General features: G+C 40.5%; 1 protein-coding gene across 7 annotated transcripts in view; it reads left to right on the top strand.

Moving 5' to 3' along the window:
- The window catches only part of ARHGAP28 (Rho GTPase activating protein 28), a 176,165-nt gene that overhangs the window by 115,180 nt on the left and 33,141 nt on the right, over positions 1 to 27,844 (top strand). For 5 of the 7 annotated variants that reach the window (XM_017865423.1, XM_017864685.1, XM_017866820.1 and 2 more), the window contains 2 exons: positions 12,533 to 12,625; positions 21,500 to 21,589. In XM_017865423.1, the coding sequence (XP_017720912.1) occupies positions 12,533 to 12,625; positions 21,500 to 21,589 (183 nt within the window). The remainder of the gene's footprint in view (positions 1 to 12,532; positions 12,626 to 21,499; positions 21,590 to 27,844) is intronic. The other 2 variants (XM_017866541.1, XM_017866030.1) reach the window with 1 other exon arrangement.

Here is a 27,844-nt window from a genome sequence, read left to right as displayed (position 1 = left end):
GCAACACTTTAAATGTGGCTAGTGTGAGAAATTGAATTTTTAATTTTTCTTAATCTTAATTGATTTAAATATGAACAGTCGCATGTAGCTCGTAGCTTATGTATTGAATAACATAGTTCTAGAATCTTCTGCCATATATAATGATATAACTTATGGTGAGTGCATTTTGAATTCTGAGCTATTTGGACTTTCAACCTAGTGTAAACCTGTGTCTTTCTGGATGGTGGGATTGTCTACAGCTGTAACTGAGTAAAAGTGACTTCCACACTGTGAGGCAAGGACATTAGCTACAGGTGTCCTGACCAAGATGCCTACTGTAGTAAAGGGTTGCCTTGCTGGTTTAAATTCCTTGGGCCTGATGTTTTGGTATTTTTCATCTGACCACCCATATCAGATGTTCTTATTCAGATATCACTCAGCAGCATCATGGCTTGTGATCACAAACTGGTCCTTGTGTCTAGTGGCACTTAGAGTCCTGTATGCTATGATACTGCAGCAGTACCAAGGGATGATTTTATGGGAAATTGGGATAGACTCCATAACAACAACCAAATAAATGAAGGACAAGTAACGTGTCTTGTGGGTTTTGAAAAGGCTATTATACTTCTTAACAATCTTTTTGAAAGTCTTCAGGGACTTTCTACTTGAGAAGCAATAGTCAAATGCTTTGTTTTAGTTAGAGTCACATTAACCAACATAATTTTTTTTTTTTTTTTTTTTTTTTTTTTTTTTTTTTTTTTTTTTGCGAGACAGAGTCTCGCTTTGTCGCCCAGTCTGGAGTGCAGTAGCACGATCTGGGCTCACTGCAAGCTCTGCCTCCTGGGTTCACGCCATTCTCCTGCCTCAGCCTCCTGAGTAACTGGGACTAGAGGTGCCTGCCACCACGCGTGGCTAATTTTGTTTTTGTGTTTTTAGTAGAGACGGGGTGTTCACCGTGTCAGCAGGGATTGGGTGGCTCGATCTCCCTGACCTCGGTGATCCCACCCAAGCCTCGGCCTCCCAAAAGTGCTCGGACTACAGGCGTTGAGCCACTGCTCCCGGCCATAGATTTTTTTTTAGATTAAGAGTTAGTGTTAGAGTTTCTAGGTCGCTTCCCCCTTCACATTTTATTTGGTGTTTTGAAGAAAGGAAAGAAGGAAAGCAAATATGGAATTTGATACATCATTTGGTACTAAATCTTTGGGATTTGCTTTGACAAAATTTTGTTTCGAGGATGGTGTATTAGAAAAAAGGAAAAAACTTCGGTTTCCTAGGCTGGAAGGGCTAATTGGACGAATTAACCTTTCGCGCTTACGGATGGACCATCATGTTCATTTGACTTTGATGTACATCTTGGACTTGTGGATTAATCATTCATGTTCATTTGAATATTCATCTGTTCAAAATGAAATTTTCTTTCAACAATGACATTGAAGAGCGAGGCTTCTCGCTTTCCACTTTTAAGCATTCAGGGTTTATGGCAAGGCTTACATGTTTCTGCTGGGTTCTAGCTGGAGCACTTGGGCGATACTCTTCTGTTCTGGTGGTTTCTTTGTTCCTTTCTTGTATCACCAAAGTGGATCCCAAAAGATATACGTACCTAGTAGATTTCCAGCTGGTGGTGAGGACTAGAAACAAATGCAAGTGGGTTGATGTGCTCATTTACTGTAAATAAAAAGAGGGCCTGAGCCTGAGAATTCTTCTGAAAAACAAAAAATTCCCGTTTGGTTATTTTTTCAGTTGTTCTCCTAGGGATCATCTTGAGGAGGACTCCCTTAAAAGTCTTTGGCAATCCATTGCTGTCTTTCGCCACTTCTATTTCCAGAGAGCTTCAGACTTTCAATTTTGCTTTTCCCTAGGAAACTGCGAAAATTAAAAAGGGTTTCTAGGGCTCTTCCCCAAAATCGCTCCCATTTACTCAGTTGCATTATCGACGGCAACATTCTCTCAGACTTCCTAAGGACTTTGGACTTCTCAGTAATGCGAAAAACGAGCAAGATAAAAGGGATTTTTTTGTGCGCCGCCTTCTTTCCATTTAGACCCCACAGGGAAAATAAAGTGGCCTCAGTTTCCTCAAACTGAAAATATCTTTTTGTGTCACCTGAGATCAGGCAAATGGAGATAAACTGGTGTCTAACTCCTTGGAAAGGACCAAAGGAGGCGCCTAACAGGTGGCTTTTGTGGGTGAGGAGTGCAGGAATGGGCCCAGGGTTCCTTCCTTATCGTGCTGCCTTCTCTCTTTCCTTTCGCAGCTTCTTTTCCTACTGAAGGGCCTCAGTCTAGGAGAGGACTGAGAAAGTTGGGCGACCTAGGGAAATGTGGAGTGGGGCACAGGAGAAGCGAAAGCAACTATAATATTCTAGGGGAGTCAGAAGGATCTTTGTGCTGTCTTGCAGAAAATAGGGCAGTCAGTGAAGATGAAATCAGCCGTAAGTTTGCGCATGCTCCTCAAGATGCGTTAAAAAGTTCCAGATTGATCCCTTGTCAGAGATATAAAAAGCTATATTAACCTAGCTTTTTAAAAAAAAATTTACGATAAATATAAAGGCCTAAAGAAACACGATCATTCACAGATTTTACTTGTTCCTAAAACAAATCAAGCAATCGTGTTTTTGCAAGAAATTTGGAAGCTTCTAGAGAATGTACCTGAACTTTTTCAGTTTTCTGTTTGAATTTGACAACATAAACACCAATTCCTCTGTTCCTCCTCCTGTCCTGTGTCTCTGGGGTCCATCTCTTTCTCTCTCTCTCTCTCTCTCTCTCTCTCTCTGTCTCTCTCATGTCTTCTGCTTCTCTCTCGTCTCTCTCTTTTCTCTTTCTCTCTCTCCCCCGCCCTTCGCCTGGCCCCCACCAATTGTGTGTCCCCTCCCTATCCCTTTCGTTCCCCATCCCTTCTTTCCCAAGCTCTATTCTTTCTTTGCGCATCATTTCTACCTACATTAATTGAATAATTACTGAAGATTTTCCACTTATCATGTCTTAGTGAAGTCCATAATAAATCAGCTTTGATTAAGGAGATTTTGCAGTTAATACTGTAGATGATAATACATTTGGACCCACAACATATACTGGTGATCTAGTAAGCGAAGGAGAATGTAAGTACAAGCTAAAAACTAAGAATAAGTTATAAGAGTAAATACCGTTATATCATTTATATTGCTATAAAATACTCTATAAGAGTTGTATTGTATGGTATAAAATACAAAGATACAAGTATTCATCTTATCTATAAATTCAGTAATTTAGAAAATAGATATGTAGATTATATGGTTCTTCTTTTAATTTTTTTTGCACATAGAATCCCATGCTCAAAATCACTTGGCTTCAGAGTTGGTAAGATACGGGTCCATTATCTTTTCTTATGTACCATTGCTGTGGGGAAGTACAATGTCTGCATCAATCCTATTCCTTTACATAACAGATGGGGAAGCCTTTGAATTTTATTTTTATTGCTGGAAACTTGAAATTTCACCAACTTTAATCTTTTTAAAAAATTCATCCTGGTCAGTACTAAGCGAGCTCTTACAATCTGAGAACTAGTTCTTTTTTCAGGTTCTGCATATTTTCTTCTAGCATTTAAAACAAGTATTTGTTTGTTCATTTTATTTTCTCAATTATCTCCTTCTGAAACTCCTGTTAGATGATTGTTGCACTGTTTGGATTGAACCTCTGTGTCTCTTAAATGTTCTTATATTTTCCAAGCTTATTTTGGCCATGGCTGTTTTAACACTATGCCTTTCATTCCTTAAAAATTTGGCCAGGCATGATGGCTGACACCTGTAATCCCAGCGCTTTGGGAGGTTAAGGCAAGAGGATGGCTTGAACTCAGGAGTTTGAGACCAGCCTGGGCAGCATAGCAAGACCATGTCTTTACAAAAGAAAATTTTTTTAATTAGCCAGTTGTGGTGGCACATACCTGCTGTCCCATACCTGTTGTTTCAGCTACTCAGGAGGCTGAGGTGGGAGAATCATGTGAGCCTGGGAGGTCAAGGCTGCAGTGAGCCGTGACTGGGCCACTTAACTCTAACCTGGAAGACTGAATGATAGATCCTGTCTCAAAAAGAAAAAATATTTAATGGTCATACTGCTAAGTTACTGAAGTCCCTCCCCTTGCCCTGACTTCCCTTTCATTATATCTAGCATCTGTTCTTGTTTCTTGACTGCAGTAGCCTCTCAGCACTCTGAAGGTAATAACTAAATTAAACCTTAAATTTCAAAGTTCTCTTCTTTTCCTTTAATTTTCTGCTTCCTTCAGAGTCTTGTGTTTATTTTAGCATCGTTGTTTTTCTCTTCCATTGTTGTTGCTCTGCTGACTTTGATCCTTGGCTGTTGATTTATGTTTATTAAGAAAGGACTAGATTGATTGATTGATTAGTATAGGTAATGAGAGTTGTACGGTCCTCTTTTCTCCCAGAACTCTCCTGTGAATAGGAGTCTGGGCCTTTTTGAATGGTGAAGTTTGTTGACTGTCGTCCTTCACTTAAGACACATACATATTGGATTATGACACGTCTGAATCAAAATATCCCATATACCCCATAAATATGTATACCTACTATGTACCCACAAAAATTAGAAATTAAAAAATAACAATACAAAACATTTGACATGTGCCCATTTTATGTTTGTATGAGTCACATCTTTAAGTTTAAACATTCCATGTTGACAATATAAAAATTTTAAAAATATAAAATATTTTTTTAAAGACACGTATACATGGCATCAATGCCAAAGTCATAGGAGTCCTGAAGAACTGTAATTTATTTCCTTTTCAAGCAAACTGAACTTCTCTTCTTATACTCCGGTCCATATTCTTTTAGAAGGCTCCAAGTGAAATGCAATTCAGCCTTCTGTCTACAACCACCACACCCTCACTGGGACAGCCGCCGCTGCCACCGAGGCAGGTGTCACTCATTACTGAGAGTTAGCTACTGCCTGCTCTTCAGTGTCTGGGAGGGAAGGGTCTGCCTGGCCTCTTTGTTCAGACAAATATTTTGCAGTTACTTTTGTCCTTCTGAGTGTTGGGTGCCTCCCTGATCCTTTTATTTTGGGTCTGGAAATGGGCTTTTTCTGGATCCGCCTTTACCTTCTATGCATTTTCTCTTATGCCTTTTTACAGACTGAGGTTTTCCTCTAACCTTATCAAACCATTCCTGCCTGATTTTTATCTGCCAGGAACTTCCTACAATTTCTGTTCTGTTAATGGAAATGTTCAGTGGTTTTTAGAACTGCACGTTTAAAAGATATATCTTTTGACACTTGGAGTAATTTGCAGGGACAGGAGAAGGTAACTTGTACATTTTGCTATCTTGATTGAATTTTCTTGTGCTGATTTTTCAGTAGTACTTATGCTTTTCAGAAAATAAATGTGTTTTTTCTTACAATAAAAGTAATACATAATTGTTATTGGAAACTTAGAAAATATGGACAGGCAAGGTGAAGAATAACAATTTCTGTGGGTTCAAAGAAGTGTTATGATTTCACTAAATATCTAATACATTTAGTTTTCAATGGTGTTTTATAATAAAGGAATAGACATTTAACCCCTGTTTTAGTTGTATATTAAATCAAAAATGTTAAATCAGTCTCCAGATACATCACGCACGGTTTACATAAAGTCCTGTTCATCATGAGCGGAATTCCAGGACCCAAATACATTTTCCAACATTCAGAAGATTTGAATTAAATGTTCCTTTCAGTAACACATTTAACTGGGCAAAATCGATCTAATTAATCTTCAGCTTCATAATTGATAAGCAACTAGCTAAAAGTGGAATTGATGTACGATTGACTATATAAATATACAGTGTGCTGTAAAAATGATTATATAACATATATATACATTTGGCTGCACATAACAGAAAACACAAGAATTCATGTGTTATACAAATGTGAGTTTGTTTTTCTCTCTGAAGCAGACGATGTAGGTGGTGTTTTTCCCTACCATGAATCCAGTTTCCTTTTGTCTTTCATAAAAAACAATCAGAAAACTTAAGGAAGACAACAGGCTGGGTTTGGGGTGCACAGTTGATGGTGTCTTCCACAGAGAATAGTGTCTGTTAATGTGCCTGGCATTTAGTAGGCGCTCAGTATGGGTTGATAAATTGCTAAATGCAAGGACGAGTGCATAAGTAATCATAGCTATGGTTATCGCCACAAATCTCTATGAATGTACACATAGTATACGTAACAAGTGATTTATTGCACAATAAAATTTGGGAAACTATAAATGAAATAAAATGCACTTTCATTTTTTTCAGTAGCCAGCTGATTTTTTGTACCCCAACTCCTCTTTTGGATGTGACTCTGGATAAAGAGGAGGTATTGTCCATCCCCTGTAGAAACGGTCAACTGGAAGTTAAGGCAAGGGAAACCGAGTGTAAGGAGGTTAGAAAAAATAATTATTTCAAGACAGAAAAACTAATGGAAAAGAATGCCCACTTATATGGAAACAATGAAGAGAAAAGAGACTCTTAAAATAAACTAGGAATAAATAAATCAATTCACAAATAACTATATGTCCTACCTTTACTAACAGAAAGAATGACACCCACAGTAATAGCTGCAGCCAGAAGTCAAAGTGAGGGGGAAGTGGTCAGATCAGTGTTGCTCTCTTGGGTGAGCTCACATGGAAAATCTTGATCTATCCTCCATGTATCCTTTAGTATGAATTTAATTCCCACCATAAGAAATATTTTGACATTTCAGTTCTTTTCTTTTCATTTTGAGAAGGGGTCTTGCTGTCACCCAGGCTGCAGTGCAGTTGCACAGTCATAGCTCACTGTAACCTGGAACTCCTGGGCTCAAGCAGTCCTCCCACCTCAGCCACCCTAGTAGCTGGGACTGCAGCTGCACATCGCCATGCCCAGCTAGTGTTTAAATTTTTTATAGAGATGAGATCTCATTATGTTGCCCAGGTTGGTCTTAGACTCCTAGCCTCTTCCCTCCTAAAGTGCTGGGATTACAGACATGAGCCACCATGCCCAGATCAGTTATTTTGTAAAGGTAAATATCTTTTTTTTTTTTGGAATTAGAATTGCATTTTTTTCTTCAGCTTTTATTTTAAGTTCTGGGGGACATGTGCAGGATGTGCAGGTTTGTTACACAGGTAAACATGTGCCATGGTGGTTTGCTGCACAGATCAACCCATCATGTTGTTATTAAGCTCCGCATCCATTAGCTATTCTTCCTGATGTTCTCCCTTCCCTGACCCTGAACAGGCCCCAGTATGTTCTGTTCCCCACCATATGTCCATAGTGTGTTCTCATCGTTCAGCTCCCACTTAGAAATGAGAACATGCAGTGTTTGGTTTTCTGTTCCTGTGTTAGTTTGCTGAGGATAACAGCTTCCAGTTCCATCCATGTCCCTGCAAAGGACACGATCTCATTCCTTTTTATGGCTGCATAGTATTCCATGGTGTATATGTACCACTCTAAATGTAAATATCATGGGAAGCTGCACTATGTCTTCTTAAATGTGTAGTGGTAAGCGGGAAAAAGTACACTATCTAGCACAGGAAGTGAACACCTTTCATCAGAGCCCATCTGGTCCGTTTTAATACAGAGTTTTAAAGAATGCTAATCTGAGTTCTTGACTGCCAATGAATCTGTCTCAGTAGAAGGCTTTATTTCTATGAGATGAATCCCATGCATGATCTATACCACATGTCATGAAGCTTGGGTCCACCTTTTGAAATGGTGCATGGTGAATAGGAGCCATAGAAGGATGGGGGTTTGCTGACATCTGCCTCCACCTGGATTTGTGGTGGCAGATTTCTCATTTACAGTCAGAGACTTTCCTCTGTTATACTTCAGTATGTTTCCTTCTCTTTAGCTTTAGTTTTTTTCCTTGCTGTTACAGGAAGAAAGATTCTTTGCTGTTCCAAGAATAATTCCTTTTCCCACCCTTGATCAGATGAAGATGGCAATGATGATGATGATGATGATGTTTTGTTTCTGTAGTTTCTTTTTATGTTATATAGATTTCATGTGAGGCACTCTATCTGGAAACAGGTTCTTTGTCCGTCCTAAGAGTCTGCTGAGTGGTTTGAATGTGGCCAGTTTGTGTTCTGGCCACTCTTCTGTTGCCTGAGGGTAGACCAAGGTCTGGATGTGGAGTAGAGTCAGCAGGCACTGCGAGCAATCCTGTTTTGCAGATTTTGTCTCTATTTTCTTTTCTAATTTAATCCTTTTTCTAATTTTATTATATTTTTCCTTCCTTCCCACCAGGACACTTGGCCCGAGGCGTTTGCCCCTCTCTGCTGTCCCCATTCCCCTTGCTGCATCCAGTGTCTCACCCCTCAGCCAGAGGAGGGCAAGTGAGAGCAGACACTGAAGCCTTTCTAAAAAGTGGGTTTCTGTGAGCCTTGTGTCCCACCTGGCTCTACCTTCTGTTTTGGTTGTCTTCTCTTTGCCCCGTTGGTGAGGGAAAGCTCTCTACCCTTGGATTATGAGAGTGGCTGAACACACAGCACCCGACACTGGTCACATGTAATCGACAGCAGTTTATTAGTCACGTATCCTCACAGCTTGGGAGAGGAGGACACTGCATGCCACACAGGGCCACATGTAGGCTGCTCCTGGGAACAGGGTGAGCAAGCAGGGTCTGCAGGCTTCGTAGCATTAAGAGGGTAGGCTGTTCCCTGGCTCCCACAGGAGGAAGTGATTGGCTTTTTGAGTAATTCCATGGGCTGGCAGGGAACTGAAATACTACTCAGAGATACACAAGAACTGTCCTCTGGATAAGGAGGGTTGTTTGACTGAGGGACCTTCTCTGCGGGAGCACAGTGGGGAGAACTTGCTATTACGCCATCTGATCTCACCAGATTTCCAGGCAGCTCATCATATCGAGCCTTAATGTCGATCTCACACCACACTCACACCCTCACCCCTGACCAGGGATTCTCATTATTCTGGGTTTATTTTATGTATTTAACCTTGTATCATTTTTTTCTTATGTTCCATCTTTTGCCTTTTTCCAAACTAGAGGAAAAACATGGTGAGTTTTCACAGAACTTCTTCTCTCTCAGTATATTAGAGAGGGACTTCTGTTTTACAATGGTATGTTGCATCCTTTGTGAGTAGATTTTTAAACTGGGCTGCAGACATTGCATCAGGCAAGCAGAGGCCGATAAGGTTTGAAAAATGTACTTCTTACCCTTTTTCGAATCTAACCATATGAAACAGAAGATAACAATGTAGATAATCATGAAAGGATGAGATGGGGTGTGTGTGTGTGTGTGTGTGTGTGTAGGTTAGACAAGTGCTAATCTTCAAACACTTATATATGGAATTGTAAAATATATTAGTTTAAATATCAAAAATATATATTCTGGTTTCCTCCTGGGTGAGGGGTTCCCAAGACCATGCCCAGGTTCAGTGGTTTAGAAGGACTCACAGGACGCAGCAAATAGTCCTACCCATGGCTGGAATTGTTACTGCAAACAGATACAGAGCAAAATCTCCAAAGAGAAAGGTGCATGGAGTGAAGTCCAGGGAATCTACGCAAGCTTCCAAGAGTCCTCTCTCGGGGGGTAATGTAGGACAGGATGAATTCCTCCAGCAACAAACTGTTTCTACCAGGGAAGTTCAATAAAGCCAAGGAGCCCCAGGTTTTTATCGGGGTTGGTCACATAGGCACCCTCTACCTAGTACACCACAAAATTCCAGACTCCCGGAAGGAAAGCCGGTATTCAGTATAAGCCATATTGTTTGCACAAAGACTTTAGGATCCATGAGCCGGTCGGTCTTAACATTGAGGAAATAGTGGGAACCTCCTGAAACTCAAGTGTGTGTCAGACCTGCTATGGTACTCTTTTTTGCAGATCTCTCAATATAATATATTTCTAGGTGTATGGGGGGTAAAACTTCTTTCATTTGCCTTTACCTTCTCTTGTTCCCTTAAAAAGTGATGATCAGAGTCAGGTTTACAGGGTAATCACCAGGAAACAATTGTAGGTATTTAGTGAACACTCACTAAGTGCCTAGCACTCTAGACAACAGCAGTAAAATAAGGAGACATGGCCCCTGCACACAGGATGTTTATATATTAGCTTAAAAGTGAATTTAAAATGCAAACAAAAGCAATGGCGATGGTTAGAAGGTAAGACATAGTAATTCACAGTTATCAGGCAAGATTAACAGTTGGCCTTTGAATGGAATGTTTGCAAAATGATTTTACATCGGCCAAAGGCAAACATTAACCCACCCTGCGTTTGTCTCCCCTTGGCTGCCACCCACCCCAACCCAACTAAGCTATGTCAACCCATTGGCTGTCACTTTGGGGTAAGTAAAGCCGTTCTGTCTTGAGCTCCATGTGAAAGAGTGAATAATCAAAGTACCAGAAGGATCTCAGGCATCCTCAGGACGTGCAGACAGAAGCATAATTACAGCAAGCCTCCTCTGTTCCTTCTCCTTCCCAGTCTCCTCATGGGCAAAATGTTCTCTCACGTGGCTCTCACTATGCCTTTCATTTCAAATCATTGAAGGTCATACCACCTTTTAAAGGTTAATCAGGGCCAGGTGTGGCGGCTTACACCTGTAATCCTAGCACTTGGGGAGGCCAAGGCAGGAGGCTGCCTTGAGCCCAGGAGTTTGAGACCAACCTGGGCAAAAAGCAAGACCCTGTCTCTAGAAAAAAAAAAAAAATTTAAAAATTAGCCAGATGCAATGGCATGTTCCTGTAGTTCTAGCTATTTGGTAGGCTGAGGCGGGAGGATCCCTTGAGCCCAGTGTTCACGGTTGCAGTGAGCTATGATCTCACTATTACACTTCAGACTGAGTGACCTTCTCTCAAAAAAAAAAAAAAAAATGTTAGCCGGGGTAAGCATGGTGCCAAACACATGAAGAAACTTCTCACTGAGATGGAAGAGAACGCTGAAGTTATTCTAGGTATACCCGTGAGCTGCTGGGCAGTTTATGGAATGAGGTGGCAGGCACTGTCCTGTCCTGCAGAAGGGTGATGAAGGAGAACATAATGAAATGACTACGTAGAACAGTAAAAATACCAACTTACATAATCACATATATTACAGAATGTTACATCTTCTTAGCAGATTGTGCCTTTTACTCTTTGAGCAAATCTGGCAAGAAATGTCTCTGGATACTAAATTTTTATAATCCAAAAACCTTGAATCCTAAATTAGTGAGTATCAAGATGCTAGGCCCTAAATCGGTTTCCTACAGTAATGTATAGCCATTGGCCCATCTGCTTTTTCATACTGTGTTATTGTTGAGAAGTCTGATGCCTCCCTAAAACTTATTTCTTTATTTATATCCTGCTTTCATTTTTATATTTCTGGAAACCTTGTAGGTGTATTTTTATTGTTGGAGAACTGAATATCATTAGGATATGAAATCTTTCTTTTCTCATCATCAGCACTCAGCTTTTGTTTCTGATAACCTCCTTTCCTTTGAATTCTGAACATTATCTTCCCATTATTTCTGTAATTATTTCTTTCTCTCCACTTTTTCTGTTCTTCCTTTCACTGTTTGGATTAAACTCACATATCTTAAATTGTCAGTTGTTTTCCATATCTTTTTTCTGTTTGTCTGCTAGTAGATTTCGTCTGCATTATTCTTGTAGAGACTTAATTTTAATGTTTGCCATGAGTAATTATAACTTGCCCCCTGTTGCATTTATAATTCAACAATCATACTGTTAATTCACAAGAATGCCTCTTTTTGCACTGATTTCCCCTTTATTGTTATACTTAGTTCCTGACTTCTTGTTGCAACTGCCTCTCAAATCTCTCTAAAAAAAAATTATAAATGTTCTTCTCTTTCCTCAATTATCTGCTTTTCGTAGAATGTTTTATCACTGTACTTCTTTTTCATGATGTTGGGTTTTCTCTTGATATTGGTTTACAAACCATTGCAAAATACAGTCATAAAGTCTCACTTTGAAATGGCATTGTTTTGTCAGTTAGATCAGACTTAGACAATGAGAGGTTTTCTTACAAAACAAGAAGCTTAAGGAGGAAGGCCAAGGCTGATATGGCTGCCCTGGCATGGATCTATCAGTTTTTTCTTCTTTCCATTCTGCCCCCCTTAGTGTATGGGCCAATTGTTAATACTTACAGGGTGTCTGGACATCACAGGCACCATGTCAATGCTTCTGAAAGAAGCTGACTTCATCCACTTTCACAAGAAAACATTAGCTTTCCTGGACACTCCACCAAGTAGAATTACATTCATATCTTACTGGATATAACCATCAGATGATCACACTCAGTCTTTTTAGTTAGAACATAGCATCTTGGAGCAAAATCATGATATTCATAAGTTAGGAAAGAAAAGAAAGTGGGTTTTGGCAGGAAGCTAGCAGAGTCTGCTTCTGAGACCAATTCTGTTACAGTACATGGCATTTATGAGGATCAATATAATTATGAATGAATGGGTAAGTGCTGTTATCAATGCCCAGGTAGTCATTAATTGTATATATCTCCAGGCAGCTGTACCTATATATAAAAACTCTAGAGTAATGCATATGTGAATACGCAATCATATTTGGAAAGATATGCCTAGATAAACGTGGTTTTGATTTCTTCTGTTAGCCTCGTGATACCTGTGACAACCACACTAATCAGTTGGATGGCACCAAGGAAGAAAGAGAGCTACCAAGAGTTATCAAGGCAAGTGGTTCCATGGTAAGTTACAGTTGGGGGCGATGGTGGTAGGCATGAAATAAGCCATTTCTTCAAGACGGTTGAGCAAAACTTGAAAAAAGTGCAATATAATTAAGATGGTTGGGCAACCACAGATTTCAACATACTTATCTACCTTAGGTAATTTTTAAGGAAAATACTCAGTGGTAAATGAGCTCAAGTTGAGTAGGTAAGCTCGTGAAAAGGTGCTTAGTGTTATTAATGATTATGGGAATGTGAAGAAAGCCACAATAAGATATTTCTAGATACCCTATGGAATGGCTAAACTTAAAAAGACTGACAATACCGAGCAGTGCCAAAGATTCAGAGCAATTAGAACTTTTTTTTTTTTTTTTTTTGAGACGGAATCTCGTTCTGTCTCCCAGGCTGGAGTGCAGTGGCACGATCTCGGCTCACTGCAAGCTCCGCACCCCGGGTTCACGCCGTTCTCCTGCCTTAGCCTCCCAAGTAGCTGGGACTACAGGTGCCCACCACCACGCCAGGCTAATTTTCTTGTATTTTTAGTAGAGACGGGGTTTCACCGTGTGAGCCAGGATGGTCTCGATCTCCTGACCTCGTGATCCGCCTGCCTCGGCCTCCCAAAGTGCTGGGATTACAGGCGTGAGCCACCGCGCCCAGCCAGAACTTTCATATGTTGTCAGGAATGTAAAATGTTTTATCCACTTAGCAGCATCTTAAAATATTAAGGATATACCTACTATAAGACCCAACCGTTTAACTCATAAGTGATATATATACACACAAACACTTATCCACAATGTTCATAGCAGTTTTATTTGTAACAGCCCCAAACTGAAAATATCCAGATGGCCATTTGCAGGTAAATGGATAAAAAAATTGTGGTATGTCCACAAAATGGAATATTACTCAGCAATGAAAAGCAACAAACTATTGATATGCACAACACAGATGGATCTCAAACTAATTATACTGTGTGAAAGAAGCCAGACCCAAAAATATTTGATTCACACAAAATAATAGAAAATGTAAACTAACTTATAGTGGGGGAAAGATGATCATTGATTGGCTCCTGGGGACAGGAGGGAGGGTGAGGAGGGGAGAGAACTAGAGATTCAAAGGAGGCATGAGTCCATTTTGGGGGGTGCTTGTTTTGTTCATTATCTTGACTGTGGTGATGGTTTCATAGGTCTATATAGCCATCAAAACTCATCAGATTGTATGTTATATATACTTTATGTACAGTTAATTGCATATATAACATATCTCAATAATCCTGTTTTTAAAAGTCCATTGAATATCTTATAAATCTCATTAATAGACAACATATTTATTTTTCAGTAAACTACTTACAATAAACAATCTATTCCTGTGTTACATATGAATGACCCTTGACTCTAATCACACATGCTACTAAACCCAAGCACTTACAAAATGTTTACAATCCAATCGACAGTAGCCAGAAACCTACCTTACAAATCAATTCCTATATGGATAAAAGAAGACACCTTCCTTATGTACAGTCAACATAAATGAAATAATCTGTCAAGGTATTAGTTTATTGAAAATGTAAAATAATCCTTTTAGTTTATTTCCAGTGTCTTAAATGATAACCAAATAGCTGTACTTGCTATTGATTCATAATTTACTGTAAAATACAATCAGACCATTTGTTAAAAATATCAGTTATATCTGTTTGCTTCATATAAAAGAAAATCTAAGGAACTTAATTTTAAGCAAGTAGAAGGGTTTTTTTTAATCACAAAACTAAGAAATTAATGGAGAATTAACCAAGGCTTGTACAACTGCAAAACAATGTAGTAGTAGCCTTAGCACGGACTAACAACTTTTTCCTTTCGTGTTACTGCCTTAGCATGTGGACTTAATCCTTATACTTACAGGATGCTTAGGAGGCTCTGATACCTTGTTGATACCTGTTAGTGTCACCAAACCAAACTGGGTCAGTTTCCCCATGCAAAATGGAAAGAACACTGAAGCACCAAGTTTTGCAGCAAGAAAGGTTTTTTTCAACTCAAATGGCAAGGAGATAGGAGGAAATGCTCAAATCTGTCTCACTGAGCTGGGGTTTGGAGCAAGTTTTATAGTCAGAGGGTAATGAGGTGTGATCTGATTGGATCTTGCAATAAGGTGATGCCAGGAGGCCTGCTCTGACTGAATCCTGCCATGGGGTGATTCCAGGGCTCAATCTGATTGGATGCTACATCCTACCATATCGTGTCTGCTTACTTCAGTTCCCATTCCTCATTCTGAGCACTTAGGTTCCATCCATGGTTGCATGCTTGGTTCATCTGGTTATGCTCATGTTGCGTGACCTTCAACCTGGGGGTCCATGATGTAAACCAAAAATAAAATTCTGTGGCCTCCAACTATCTGAATGGACCCCTTCTCTTTGCCAAGGGTATTCCAGAGTTATCTGAAAATCTCATTCAGGCCACAATGGAAGAGGGGTTGAACATGCCTCATTATACCCTCTAGCATTAACATCAACACAAACCTTAAGTCTGATAAACATTTACTATCTATTCTCTCTAAAGCCTGCTACTTGGAGGCTTCATCTGCATGATAGAACCTAGGTCTCCACAACCCCTATCATAACTCAGACATTCCTTTCTACTAATAACCAATTGCCAATCAGTTTTCTTTTTTTTTTTGAGACAGAGTTTCACTCTTGTTGTCCAGGCTGGAGTGCAATGGCATGATCTCGGCTAACTGCAACCTCTGCCTCCCAGGTTCAAGCAATTCTCCTGCCTCAGCCTCCCAAGTAGCTGGGATTACAGGCATGCACCACCACACCTAGCTAATTTTTTTGTATTTTTAGTAGAGACAGGGTTTCACCGTGTTGGTCAGGCTGGGCTCAAACTCCTAACCTCAAGTGATCCACCCTCCTCGGCCTCCCAAAGTCCTGGGATTACAGGCATGAGCCACTGTGCCCAGCCCATTCAGAAAGTTTTTAAATCTACCCATGACCTGGAAGCCCCTGCTTCAAGTTGTTCCACCTTTCCACATCAAACCAATGTAAATCCTACATGTGCTGATTGATGTATTATATGTCCCTGAAATGTATAAAAACAAGCTGTACTGTGACCACAGTGGGCATATGTTGTCAGAATACCCTGAGATGGTGTCATGGGCACTTCCTTAACCTTGGCAAAATAAACTTTCTAAATTGACTGAGACCTGTCTCAGATATTTTGGGTTCACAATGGTAACTAAAAAATAATTCACCACTTAGTTACATGAAAGTTGAACCAGATTGGTCTCAGGGAGGGGTTATATTAGGAACATGTGACAACTGACTGTGCATTTTTAACAGGAAAACTTGTTCAGTATAATTTCTCTCTCTTTTTTTTTTGACAAACTGTTACACCCTTAGTGTGACCGTAAGTTTTTTCTATTCTTATTTTAGTTGCCTGGACCTCATTCCTTTATAAATAAACTTCTCTAGGTTTTTGTGTTTGTTCTCTCTGCGACTTTTTAAATTTTATAATTTTGAATTTATTTTGAACTTATTGCTGGAATTCTGAACTTTCACAAAGATCTTTTTATCTTTTTCATCCTGGTCAGCACATAGTGGGTCTTTTCTGTCTAAGAGTAACTTTCTTTCTTCAGTTGCTGGATATTTTCTTCTATTATGTCTTAAATTATTTTTCTCCCCACTCCCACCTTTCAAGAGCACATATTGGATGCTTTGCTTCAATTGAATTTGAATAGCTCCTAAATTTTATTGAAGGCAGGCCCCTCTGGAGCTGCCTCTGCGAAGACACCAGCTACAGCAAGGGAGGTGCAGCCAGGTTTGTGCCTTCTGTAGAGCCAGCAGGAGCCAGAAGCAGGCGGGAGCCCTGCCCCTTACTGAGTTGGCAGGGTGGGAGCCCAGTGCTCCCAGGCACAGCTGCAGTGGCCACCTGCAGCTCTGGACCTGGGCATCTCTGTACTTTTGGTGGCCTGGGAAACCCCTCTTCCCACAGGCTTGGAAGTGCCTGCTCATGTTCCGTGGCTCTCCATGCTCCTGGTGCCTACTCCAGTGTGGAGCAAAGTTGTGGCCCAGCCCGGGTGCCCTCGCAACCCCACAGGGTGTGCACATGCTCAGGTCAGTGCTTACACTCCAGCCGCCTGCCGCCTTGGCCCTCCTCTGAACTTTGGGCACCAACCAGCATGGGAGGGAGGCCGAGGTGGGTGCTGAGGGCAGCTCAGCACAGGCCTGCAGGTACCCCTCAGCAGGAACAGCCTGGGCACTGTGGATGGCATGTTGATGGTGGGAGGCAGACAGGTTGCTGGGCAGAAAGGGGAAGGTACCTGGTGAAACCCCACCTTCAAGCCAGGAACAGCCTGAAGCCAGGAGGATGGGCTGCCAGTTCTGGGTGAAGTCTGCTGACCTGACTGAGGACTTCATTGATGACCATTCAACCAATTGGATGGTGCTTTTTCCAGTCCCGCCCATGGCCACCCATGGACCAATCAGCATGCACTTCCTCCCTTCTGAGCCTATAAAAACCTCTGGACTCAGCCAGTCACACAGACATCAGGGGCTACAAGGGCTACCTGTTTCAGGTCTCTTCAGGATGACCTGTCTGCAGAAAGGAGCTACTCACTGGTGGTCTCCTGAGAGCTGTTCTGTCTCTCAATGAAGCTCCTCTCTATCTTGCTCACCCTCCCATTGTCCGTGTACCTCATTTTTCCTGGACCTGGGACTAGAACTTGGGACCCGCCAAATGGTGAGACTGAAAGAGCTATAACACAAACAGGGCTGAAACACGCTTCCCACTTACCACATTGTGGGTAACTAGAAGGAGAGAAGAGCTGTGGCCCTTTGGGGAGCCCAGACCTAGGGGCTCTCTGAGCCTGGGCTGTGACACCCTCTGGGGCTCTGCAGTTCCAGGGATCTCCAAGCTTCTAGGTATCACCGCATTCCCTAGTGCCCACAGTGGAAGCCACCTGTGGTACGCCTGGTCCAGCCATAGCCTTGTACAGAGCCAGTGCCTGTACTGGCACCTGGAGCTGCCTGCCCCACGGCAGCCGACGTGACTGGCTCTGTGCTGTGGCTGGACCCTGCGCTTGCTCACACACCCTTTGCCACTCTGCACCTAGCTTGCCCTTGGCAGGCGTGGGATCTGGGCCAGTAGCACAAGCCAAGTGCAGCCTGCTGGGCCAAGTGGACGGAATGAACCCAGTGGGCCCGAACAAAACTCGGACAAAGGCAGCACCCGTTACAGAGGCTTCCGGCTAGAAAAGCAACACCCTAAGGATTCTGTGAAATTAGCTCATATTACTCTGTTTGCTCTGTTTTCTAGTTTTCTTTCTTTATGCTCCAGATTTGAAAATTTTTTCTTGGTCATTATTGTATCTCTGTTTAGCTTGTCTCACTCTTTTTGTAATGTTTGGCAAACAAATTATTTCCCAAAGCAATTTTTAATCTCTAATATACCCATTATTATAGCACTATAATCTCAATTCAAAGCAGCAATGGCCCTTTTAAGTTTCTCAGAAGGTAAGAATTACATTATTTTTAGGAAATCAAATAATTTTTATGTTTTCTTAAATGGAAGTATAACTTACAAACTATAAGTGCATACATTTTAGATGTATAATTCAATAATTTCGGTTGTGTTTTTGTTTTTTGTTTTTTAGAGACAGGGTCTCACTCTGTTGTCCAGCCTGGAGAGCACTGGCACAATCATAGCTCACTGCAGCCTCAAACTCCTAGGCTCCAATGATCCTCCCTCCTCAGCCTCTCAAGTAGCTGGGACTACAGGTGTGCACCACCACACCTAGCTTCAGTTAATTTTCACAAATGCTATCACCCATGTAATTACAGTTAATCAAAATATAGAACAGCTCCATTACCCAGAAATTTCTCCTGGGCCCTGTCAGTCAGCAGGCCCCCCGTCCTGGAGAAGCAAGCCCAGCTGTGATTTCTAACACCTTAGCTTGGTTTCTCATTTCATATAAGTCTAATTATAATATGTTCTTTTATGTCTGGCTTCTTTATAATAATTTTGATATTCATTCATTTGTTGCATGTTTTAGGAATTTAGTCCGTTACTAAATAATATTCCATTGTATAAATATACCACTATTGATGTTCACCTGATGATGGACATTTGGATTGTTTACAATTTGGAGTTACTACAAATAATGCTGCCCAGAACATTTATGAGTACAAATGTAGAATAAAAGACATAAATTCTCGTTTCCCTTCGGCAAAGATGCTACATAATGCAGATTGTCAGCACACACAGCTGCATCTCCCCATCACCCATAGCTGTTAAACTTAGTAAAAAATAATTTAATAGGTAAATCTAAAATAACTAAATTCTATCATTATGAAAGATCTACAGGCAGAAACAACAACAGAAAGTCATTTTCTATTGCACATCCTGTGCGGAGGATGTTGTCAGTGAAAGCTAGGTCTTCATGGGTTCACACAGAAAAAATAACAGACTCCTGTATAAATATTTTTCCTGTATCAATATAGATATAAACGTTTAGTTTTTTCCAGTTATTTTGGAAATGTAAACATCACATGTGGAGAACGCATTAGCTTTTGGAATGTGTGGCAATCTGTGATGCGCACAGTGAAGTCAGTACCATGTGGTCAGGGACCTGCACGCCTCCCGCTGGGTGGCAGCGAGTGTTTTCAGGTTTTAGGTTGTGCCTCCAGTGGAGGGAGAGCTTCTAACCATGACTATCAATCCGAGGTGTTTCATCTTATCCTCCTCCCCAGCCTCTCCCCCAACCCTGTCTATCAGAATCTTTTACAGCAGGGAGGTGATAGGATTCACCCTACGCCTTCACCTAAGGACACAGTGTGTGAAAGGTGTTCTCAAGGCGGAAGCTGTCGGCACATTGCAGGTAGAAGAAATTACAGCTCGCTGGGCCTCTAAAGTTTTCTGCAGAGGCATAGAGCTGGACTTTATTGATTTTCTGATTGATTTGTATAGGAAATTGTTGTATGTTTCCTTTGCAGTTGAGTAGATCGATTTTCCAGAAAGGCCAAAATTGTTGATTGTGTGTTTGTGTGAGTGGGGGGATGCTTAACTTTAACGTGTGTAAAGGGGATAGGTTGGTTAGTACGCAGGCTCCCCAGATGCAAAACCAAACTAATGAGGGAAATAAAAGCTGATTTCATTTCTTGCTCTCCCCTCCATGTCTTTTGTTGTGGCATCCTGAGTTCCTTCTCCCTTAGACTTCTATACAAGCTAGGAATTCATCCATCCCCAAGGCAACAGTTTCATTTAATTTAGATCGCATTTTTTTGGTGTTTTTTCCTTGGGTTATATTTAGTTGCTGTCTACATATTTATGGCAAGGGAGGTCGGCCTGGCTCCTATTTTTCTAAACATGTCTTAATTATTTGTCTGCGGCCTTTTCTTACTCTTTGTTCATTCTACGTTATTTGTTTTTCTCTTCCCTTCCTAGACATTTTATCTTAATGCTTTTAGGAAGAGATTTTTATCTTACCAAACCCATCCCGTTTGCTTTACACCTACAAATTTCTCATTTGGCCTGCTGTGGAATTCTTGGCTGGTTTCCAGTGCTATTCAAAACCTTTTCTTTTAAAAAATATATGTTTTTCTGCCATTTGTAGTTATTTGGGTGGCAGGGGAGGTAGATTGTCAGTTTCACCATGTTGACTTAAATTTCTTTTTTTTTTTTTTTGAGACAGAGTTTTGCTCTTGTCACCCATTCTGGAGCACAATGGCACGATCTTGGCTCACTGCAACCTCTGCCTCCCAGGTTCAAGCAATTCTCCTGCCTCAGCTTCCCAACAGGCACGCACCACCACGCCCAGCTCGTTTTTGTGTTTTCAGTAGAGATGGGGTTTCACCATGTTGGCCAGACTGGTCTCAAACTCCTGACCTCAGGTGATCCTCCCGCCTCAACCTCCCAAAGTGCTGTGATTACAGGCACGAGCCACCATGCCCAGCCGACTTAAATTTCTTGTACTAGTTCTTGTTTCTTATTTGTTTCTTTAAAAAAGAAAAAAAGGATCTTTGTTCATTTTGTAAAGTAATGTGTAATGTCTCTAGAAAATTGAGAAAATACAGTCAAGCAAAATGAAGAATGGCATTTAATCAAATACATTAAGTTTTGCAGTAAGTTTCATTGCTGAAGAAAATAATATTCACATCTTAATTTCACTGGCACCATACTACACTACAACAAAAATCTCTTAGTTCCAGCTTTGTTTAAAAAAAAAAAACCTTGGTACTATGGCTACTAAATTCTATTCACTACAAAAAACAGTCATAGAATCTGCTAAAAAAAGATGATGAGATTGGTGTGGTTAAGTTTGTGTTTGGATGCGTGTAATCAAAAAGTTGGAGTTGCTTTGCTTCACGTGGAGACCCTTCAGATGGGTGGGCCGTGTCTAATAGGCCAGCTGCATGGACACAGCCAGGCTCGCTTTTCTGTCCCTGTGCCCGTTGTCCTCATCTGTACAAGATGCTTGGCAGCTCCAGGCTGTCATCTGTGGTCCTGTCATGAGCATGTATCAGCTGAACCTGTTTTTTTTCTTAGTAAATACACTTGGTAAAGTTTTACTTACACCTTGTTGGCCACGTGACCCCTCTTAACTGCAAATGAGCCTAGAAATCAGGTTTTTTGATTTACCCCAATTCCCTGGAACAAAACTAAGATATTGTTAAGGCAAATATCTTGGCCTCAGTGTCTGCCACAGAGGCCAGTGTCCTTAGAGGGCTAGGCACCTAGGTGGCTCATAGTAATGCTGCACTAGCAGTTGGATGCAATTGTCTACACACAGGCAGTCATAATTGCACATATTGCCACACATATCTCAGTATGAACACAGAACAGAACACACAAACACATTAGAAAGTATTTGCCTGAATAAGAATGGTACTTTTATTTCTCCATTTAGCCAGATGATGCTTCTCTCAACAGTACTACCCTGTCTGATGCATCCCAGGATAAAGAAGGGAGTTTTGCAGTTCCCAGGAGTGACTCTGTGGTAAGTCATCCATGTCAGCACAGTTACATGTCAAGGTACAGTTGCAAGTCAAAGCAACTAATGTAGGAAGGTAAGAAGAAGCAATTCTTTAAAGCATTAAAAAATACTTGAACTAAGATTGCAAGGAAACCACAGCTGCTGGTAGAACTACTAACTTTGTAAAAATTAGGAAGAAAGAGGCTCAAAATGAAAGAGGACTCCATGAATTAATATATCACTGCAGCGAGAATTCAAAGGATATTATATATATATATATAAATTTGGAGAAATTTGTTAACTTTGGTCTTCTTGGCTGAGTTCACGTAGAAAAATCCCAGAGGTTTGATGATGTGGCTTAACTGCTGTCTTAACCCAGAAGTTCCTTTTACCCACAGGATAAATTCAAAACCTTCATGTTGATATTGAAGACTCTCCACTATGCCTACATTTCCAGCCTTGATTCTCACGACTCACTCATGCAAACTCTTTGCCTTCAGATGAATTCATTCACTTGGTCTTAAATAGCAGAACTTGTACTTTTGTTTTGTCAAAAATGTTTGTCATTCCCCCTCCCGTTACCCCCACTGTGAATTCCCAGTCAGTGTCTCTGAGCAGGTGCTCTGCAGGGAGAATATTGTAGACCCTCCACAGAAAACAGAGACCCCATTAGATGAGGCAGTGGTTTTCCAGTGGCAGGTTGATGGAAGGCAGCAGTTAGCACAATAGCCACTCAGATGGAGGTGGCACGTTCAAAGGTTCTGCTGGGACAGTTGTTTCTCAACCCCTGTCCATTTCGAGAAACAAGGAGCTGACGACATTTACATGCATGACACATTCCTAGGAAATCCCTGTTGTTTAGGGAGATAATGCTGTTAGCCCCATATAGATTTGCTTTGTTGTTGTGTTTTTAGATTTTTGTTTATGGTTTTGTTTTGTTGCCCAGTGATCATGTAAGAGGAATAAAATAATGTGAGTGACTTTTATCTCTAACTTACTAATAACTCTGTACGTTACGGCATAAATAGGCTGAGGGATACTCACAGTGTCTGACCCACTGACTGTAAATCAGCTCTTACTTTCCTATTCAAGACCAGGCGTTGGGATGCAAGTGAGAAGAGTGTCTCTGTTTTAGACATCATCTCAAATTCACCCCACTTATTAGTGAAAACAAAGTCAGTCATTCACAAAGTCTGGTAACTTGGAATAAGGAGTGACCTGTGGTAGATCTTACTCAGTTGTGCTGTTCCCTTGTGACTGGGGACTCGTGCTCTGAGGACTTGCCCAGGATCCTTTATCTTTCATCGCAACTTGTGGCACCCATGTGCCCAACAGTCACCCCTACGTGGCAGCCTCCACTCTGCCCTCCTCCTCCCCTCTTCATGCCCATCTCTGAGACCTGTGAATTTCATCATGTAAATGGTTGTAAAATCTTTCTGCTCCCCTCCTGTCTTATACAGCCTCTTAGTACAGAAACTCATCGTTATCTTCTGTACTGCTGAAGCAGCCTCCTGAGTGATCTCCAGACTTGAGCTTTGTTCTCTTCAAATCCATCCTTCCCAGAGCCTCAAGTCATTGACCTAAAGTACAAGTCTAGCTTACAGCCTGCGGTGGTTCTCCAACACTTTCTAGTTAACATGGGAGCTCCTGACATGGTCGGACCTCTTGTCGGCCTCTGTAGTTGGCTTTAACACCTCCAGCATTTCGTACAAGCAGCGGCACAGGACTGCGTGTGGTTCCACGCACGCACCACCAGAACTTGAAGGAGGACGATTGTGTGATTGAGTTGCCAGAGAAGAGGATGGTAGGCATGCCTTCCTTTCTAGGCGCTTCCATGGCAGCTCCATGACCACAGTTTTATTTCTGATAAGACTGCTGGCCATATTTTTCTATTTCTTTATTCTTAGCTGCGAACTTCTTCGCATCATTGGTTTATTCAGTCATTCACTCAGCAAATTCTTATTGAGCACATATTGTCTACAAATACGCTTCTTGCCAGTTTGAGGGTATAAGAGAAAGAAAATGGTCTTTTGTGGCAGTTATAGAGCTGTCCAGAGTAAGTTAATCACCCAGATTTTGTTTTTATTTTCATTTTGTTTTTTTCTGAAGGTAGATTGAATGCCAGTAATGACATAAATTAAAGTTTCAGCAGTATTGGGTCTAAAAAATACCTCACTGGCACTGGCCTTCAACTTACCTTGGATTGATTATTTGTTACTCAGAGTATCTTTTAGAAAAGTTAAACAAAATGGTTATTTGCTGGAGTGGCTCACAGATGCCAAGTTAATGCTTTGGTAACTACATGTAGGGTCCTGTGCTTCTTGGTTATAAGGAACCACAGGGACCCCAGTTTGGTTTCCGAGTCTTCCAGAAGGAGGGATACCCAGTCATCAAATGAAGCAGGGGCCAGGGCTTCAGGGGTCCTGTCTGTGACACCTGTAAAAGTAAACTTCTGCCAGGCTCAATTCCTGGGTCCAATTTACTGTCATCCCCAAGACTTCAGGGGGCCTCAGCAACTTGCCCTACTGGAATTTACGTTGTAAAATGGTATGAAGAAGGGAACCTAAATTATCTTTTCCATAAGATAGCCATGACCTAACCCGTATCTTTCCCCTAGTCTTTCATCTTTTCTGCACGTTTGAAATGCCAACTTTATGAGAAGTAAAACTGCCAGGTTTGCAGATGTCTGTCTCTATGGTTTGTTTTTGAAACCTGTTAGAGTAGGTTCCCCCTCATCGAAGTCTGCATTAAAATTTCCTTTGGCCCTTCTTAGAAATTTTTTCTTCCAGATGAACATAGAAAAAGGCTAGGACTACCCCGTAAAAAATCTTCTTACGACTTTATTAAGAATTTCATTGAATTTAGAGATTATTGTTGGAGAGAGAATTCACATCTCAAAACATTGAGTCTTCCCATTGAGGAATAATAATTGTGTTTTTCCATTTATTTATGCCTTCTATCCTTCAGTGAGGTTTCATAATTTATTCCTTTAAGTCTTACACGCATTTTCACACATGCTAGTTTGCATTGGTATTTAAATCGTAAAATTTTTAATATTTTCTAGCTTGTTTTGCAGATATATAAGGAAAGTAGGCTTTTTGTTTCTTATAACAGTGTCTCCTTTAGCTTCCTTCCTGAAGCTTTTCTACTGCTAAAATTTTCATTTAATTTTATGATTTTCTCAGAAATCATCTGTATATACTGAAAATTTTATTGACTCAATATGTAAAATAATTACTTATCTCATTTTTTTCCCTTAGAGGACTGACCACCATCACTTGTAACGTTGATTAATAATTATGAGGATCATTTGATAAGTTCTGGATTTTTCTTATGAATTCTTCTAATGTTTCATCATTAAGGAGAGTATTTATTCTAGGGTTCTGAGCCTTATAATTGTTTTAATCAGGAATGGAGTTTGAATTATATCAAATGATTTTCCAATATCTGTTAAGGTGAATGTATTGTTTTCCTTCTTTAATCAATTAATTTAGGAAATTACATTGATAGGTTTTTCTTATATTGAACTATAATTATATTTCATTTCTTAGATGAACCCAATTTATTGTGTTATGTTATTCTTTTTTTTTTGACAGAGTCTCGCTCTGTCACCCAGGCTGGAGTGCAGTGGCACAATCTCAGCTCTCTGCAAGCTCCGCCTCCTGGGTTCACGCCATTCTTCTGCCTCAGCTTCCTGAGTAGCTGTGACTACAGGCGCCTGCCACCACACCCAGCTAATTTTTTTTTGTATTTTTAGTAGAGATGAGGTTTCACCATGTTAGCCAGGATGGTCTCGATCTCCTGACCTCGTGATCTGCCCGCCTCGGCCTCCCAAAGTGCTGGGATTACAGGCGTGAGCCATCGCACCTGTAGAATTTGATTCACTACTATTTTAGTATTTTAACCTCCGTTCTAGTAAATGGGATTAGTCTATACATACAATTTATTAAAATTTGTTTACAAGGTTATTCTAATCTTTGTACAAATATGTTGAAAACTCTGGGTTCTTTTCAGTACCTTAGAGTCATTTACTGAACTATAATATAAACATATATAAATCTACACATATTTATAATTTATATATATTTCTGATATATTTAATTTCTTTATGAAACCTCCAAAGCCTGGTATCATTGTAGGCATAAAGCTTTGTTTAATTTTTTTTTTTTTTTGATGGAGTTTTGCTCTTGTCACCCAGGCTGGAGTGCAATGGCGCAATCTCAGCACACTGCAACCTCTGCCTCCCGGCTTCAAGTGATTGTACTTCCTCAGCCTCCTGAGTAGCTGGGATTACAGGTGCCTGCCACCACGACCGGCTAATTTTTTTGTATTTTTAGTAGAGACAGGGTTTCACCGTGTTTGTCAGACTGGTCCTGACCTCAGGTGATCCACCCGCCTCGGCCTCCCAAAGTGCTGGGATTACAGGCGTGAGCTGCTGCGCCCGGCTTGTTTATTTTTATTTTATTTTATCTTTTGGAGGCGGAGTCTTGCTCTGTCACCCAGTCTGGAGTGCAGTGGTGCGATCTTGGCTCACTGCAACCTCTGCCTCCCGGATTCAAGCCGTTCTCCTGCCTTGGCCTCCCAAGTAGCTGGGACTACAGGCACACGCCACCATGCATGGTTAATTTTTGTATTTTTAGTAGAGACTGAGTTTCATCATATTAGCCAGGCTGGTCTCAAACTCCTGACCTCGTGATCCACCTGCCTTGGCCTCCCAAAGTGCTGGAATTACAGGTGTGAGCCACCACGCTGGGCCTGTTTAATTTTTTAATGGATGTAATTTAAGGGTTAGATTATTTTCTATCCCAATTTGTATGAATTTTGGTAATGTATATTTGCTTTAGCAAGATTACAATTTATTTCAAATTTCAAAGTATGTTGTTATAAATTTATTGTGTGTGTATACACACACATACATACACACACATACACAAATATTTATTTACATTATAATTTTTAAATTATCTGTGATGGTAAATATTATTCATTTTTGTTTCTAAAATGTGTGTGTTATGTCTTAATCAGACTATTAATAGTTGCCCATATCAGCAATATATTTTAAATTAATAAATTTTATTGTTATTTATTTGTTTTTGAGAGAAAGTCTTGCTGTATTACCCAGGCTGGAGTGCAGTGGCGTGATCATGGCTCACTGCAGCCTTGAACAACTGGGTTCAAGCTGTCCGCCTACTTCCACTTCCCCAGTAACTGGGATTACAGGTGTGCACCACCATGCCCAGCTACATTTTTTTTTTTTTTTTTTAAATAGAGATGAGGCCTTGCTATATTTATTACCCAGGCAGAACTTTATTTTTTAGAGCAGTTTAGGTTCACAGCAAAATTGAGCAGAAAAGTACAGCAATTTCCCCTATCTCACCATTCCTATGTGTGCCTAATCTTTCCAGCAGCAATATTTTAAAAGAAATAACTAACTTTATTTAATTGTGCCTGTTTTTTCCTATTGCAGTAGTTTATTTAAACCTTATTTTTTTACATTCTGTCTTGGCTCTACTTGGGTAATTTTTTCTCATCTCTTAGAGTATGAAGATATTTCACTTAATTTTAGTCATTTGCATTAAAGTTAAGAATCTCTGCATAATACTTTGGCTATTCTCATGGATATTTGGTATTTAATGTTCTCATGGTCTTGGTATTTAGGTAATAATTTCAGATGTGAATTATATTTTAATTCAAGACATCATCGGAATACCTTTAAATTCATGTTGAATAGATTTTGCAAGTGTTTAAAATGTATTGCATATTTGTCAGTGAATGTGGCTTCCTTAAGTTGGTCTCTGGGGAATTTGACAGTGTTTGGAGTTGTGGATTTGTCTGTTCTGATCTTGGTTGCAGAACAAGAAGATGAGGAGCCTTACTGTCTTTACTGAATCAAGCACAGGTGACTTTAGTACAGGGCGTCATATAGCACAGAGACTCAAACCATGAGCAAAAACCAAACCGCCAGTCAGAAACATATTTTGAGTTAATGAAATTTTAAGTAGTGAACAGAGCATTGAAAATGTTTTGTATGGTCTTTATTGAATATGGAGGACATACCAGATAACGTTAGTCAAAGTCTAGTTATAAGAGAAAACTATAGCAAATGGTACCAGGCTCCTACAATTTAAAATTAAACATGAGAACCCCTCATACTCTACTTTCCAGTCCTAGCTTGGTGTAACTAGGGCAGCAGAGCAACTTTCAGCAGAGGGAAAGCACCCATTGTGATTCTGTCACATTCCTCAGCAGTGAAAGCCCTGGCGAGAAACATATGTGGTT

Source organism: Rhinopithecus bieti, unplaced genomic scaffold, assembly GCF_001698545.2.
Source record: "Rhinopithecus bieti isolate Rb0 unplaced genomic scaffold, ASM169854v2 scaffold_5, whole genome shotgun sequence".
NCBI lineage: Eukaryota > Metazoa > Chordata > Mammalia > Primates > Cercopithecidae > Rhinopithecus > Rhinopithecus bieti.
Note: the sequence above shows the minus strand (reverse complement) of the source record. Positions and strands in the feature narration are given on the sequence as shown.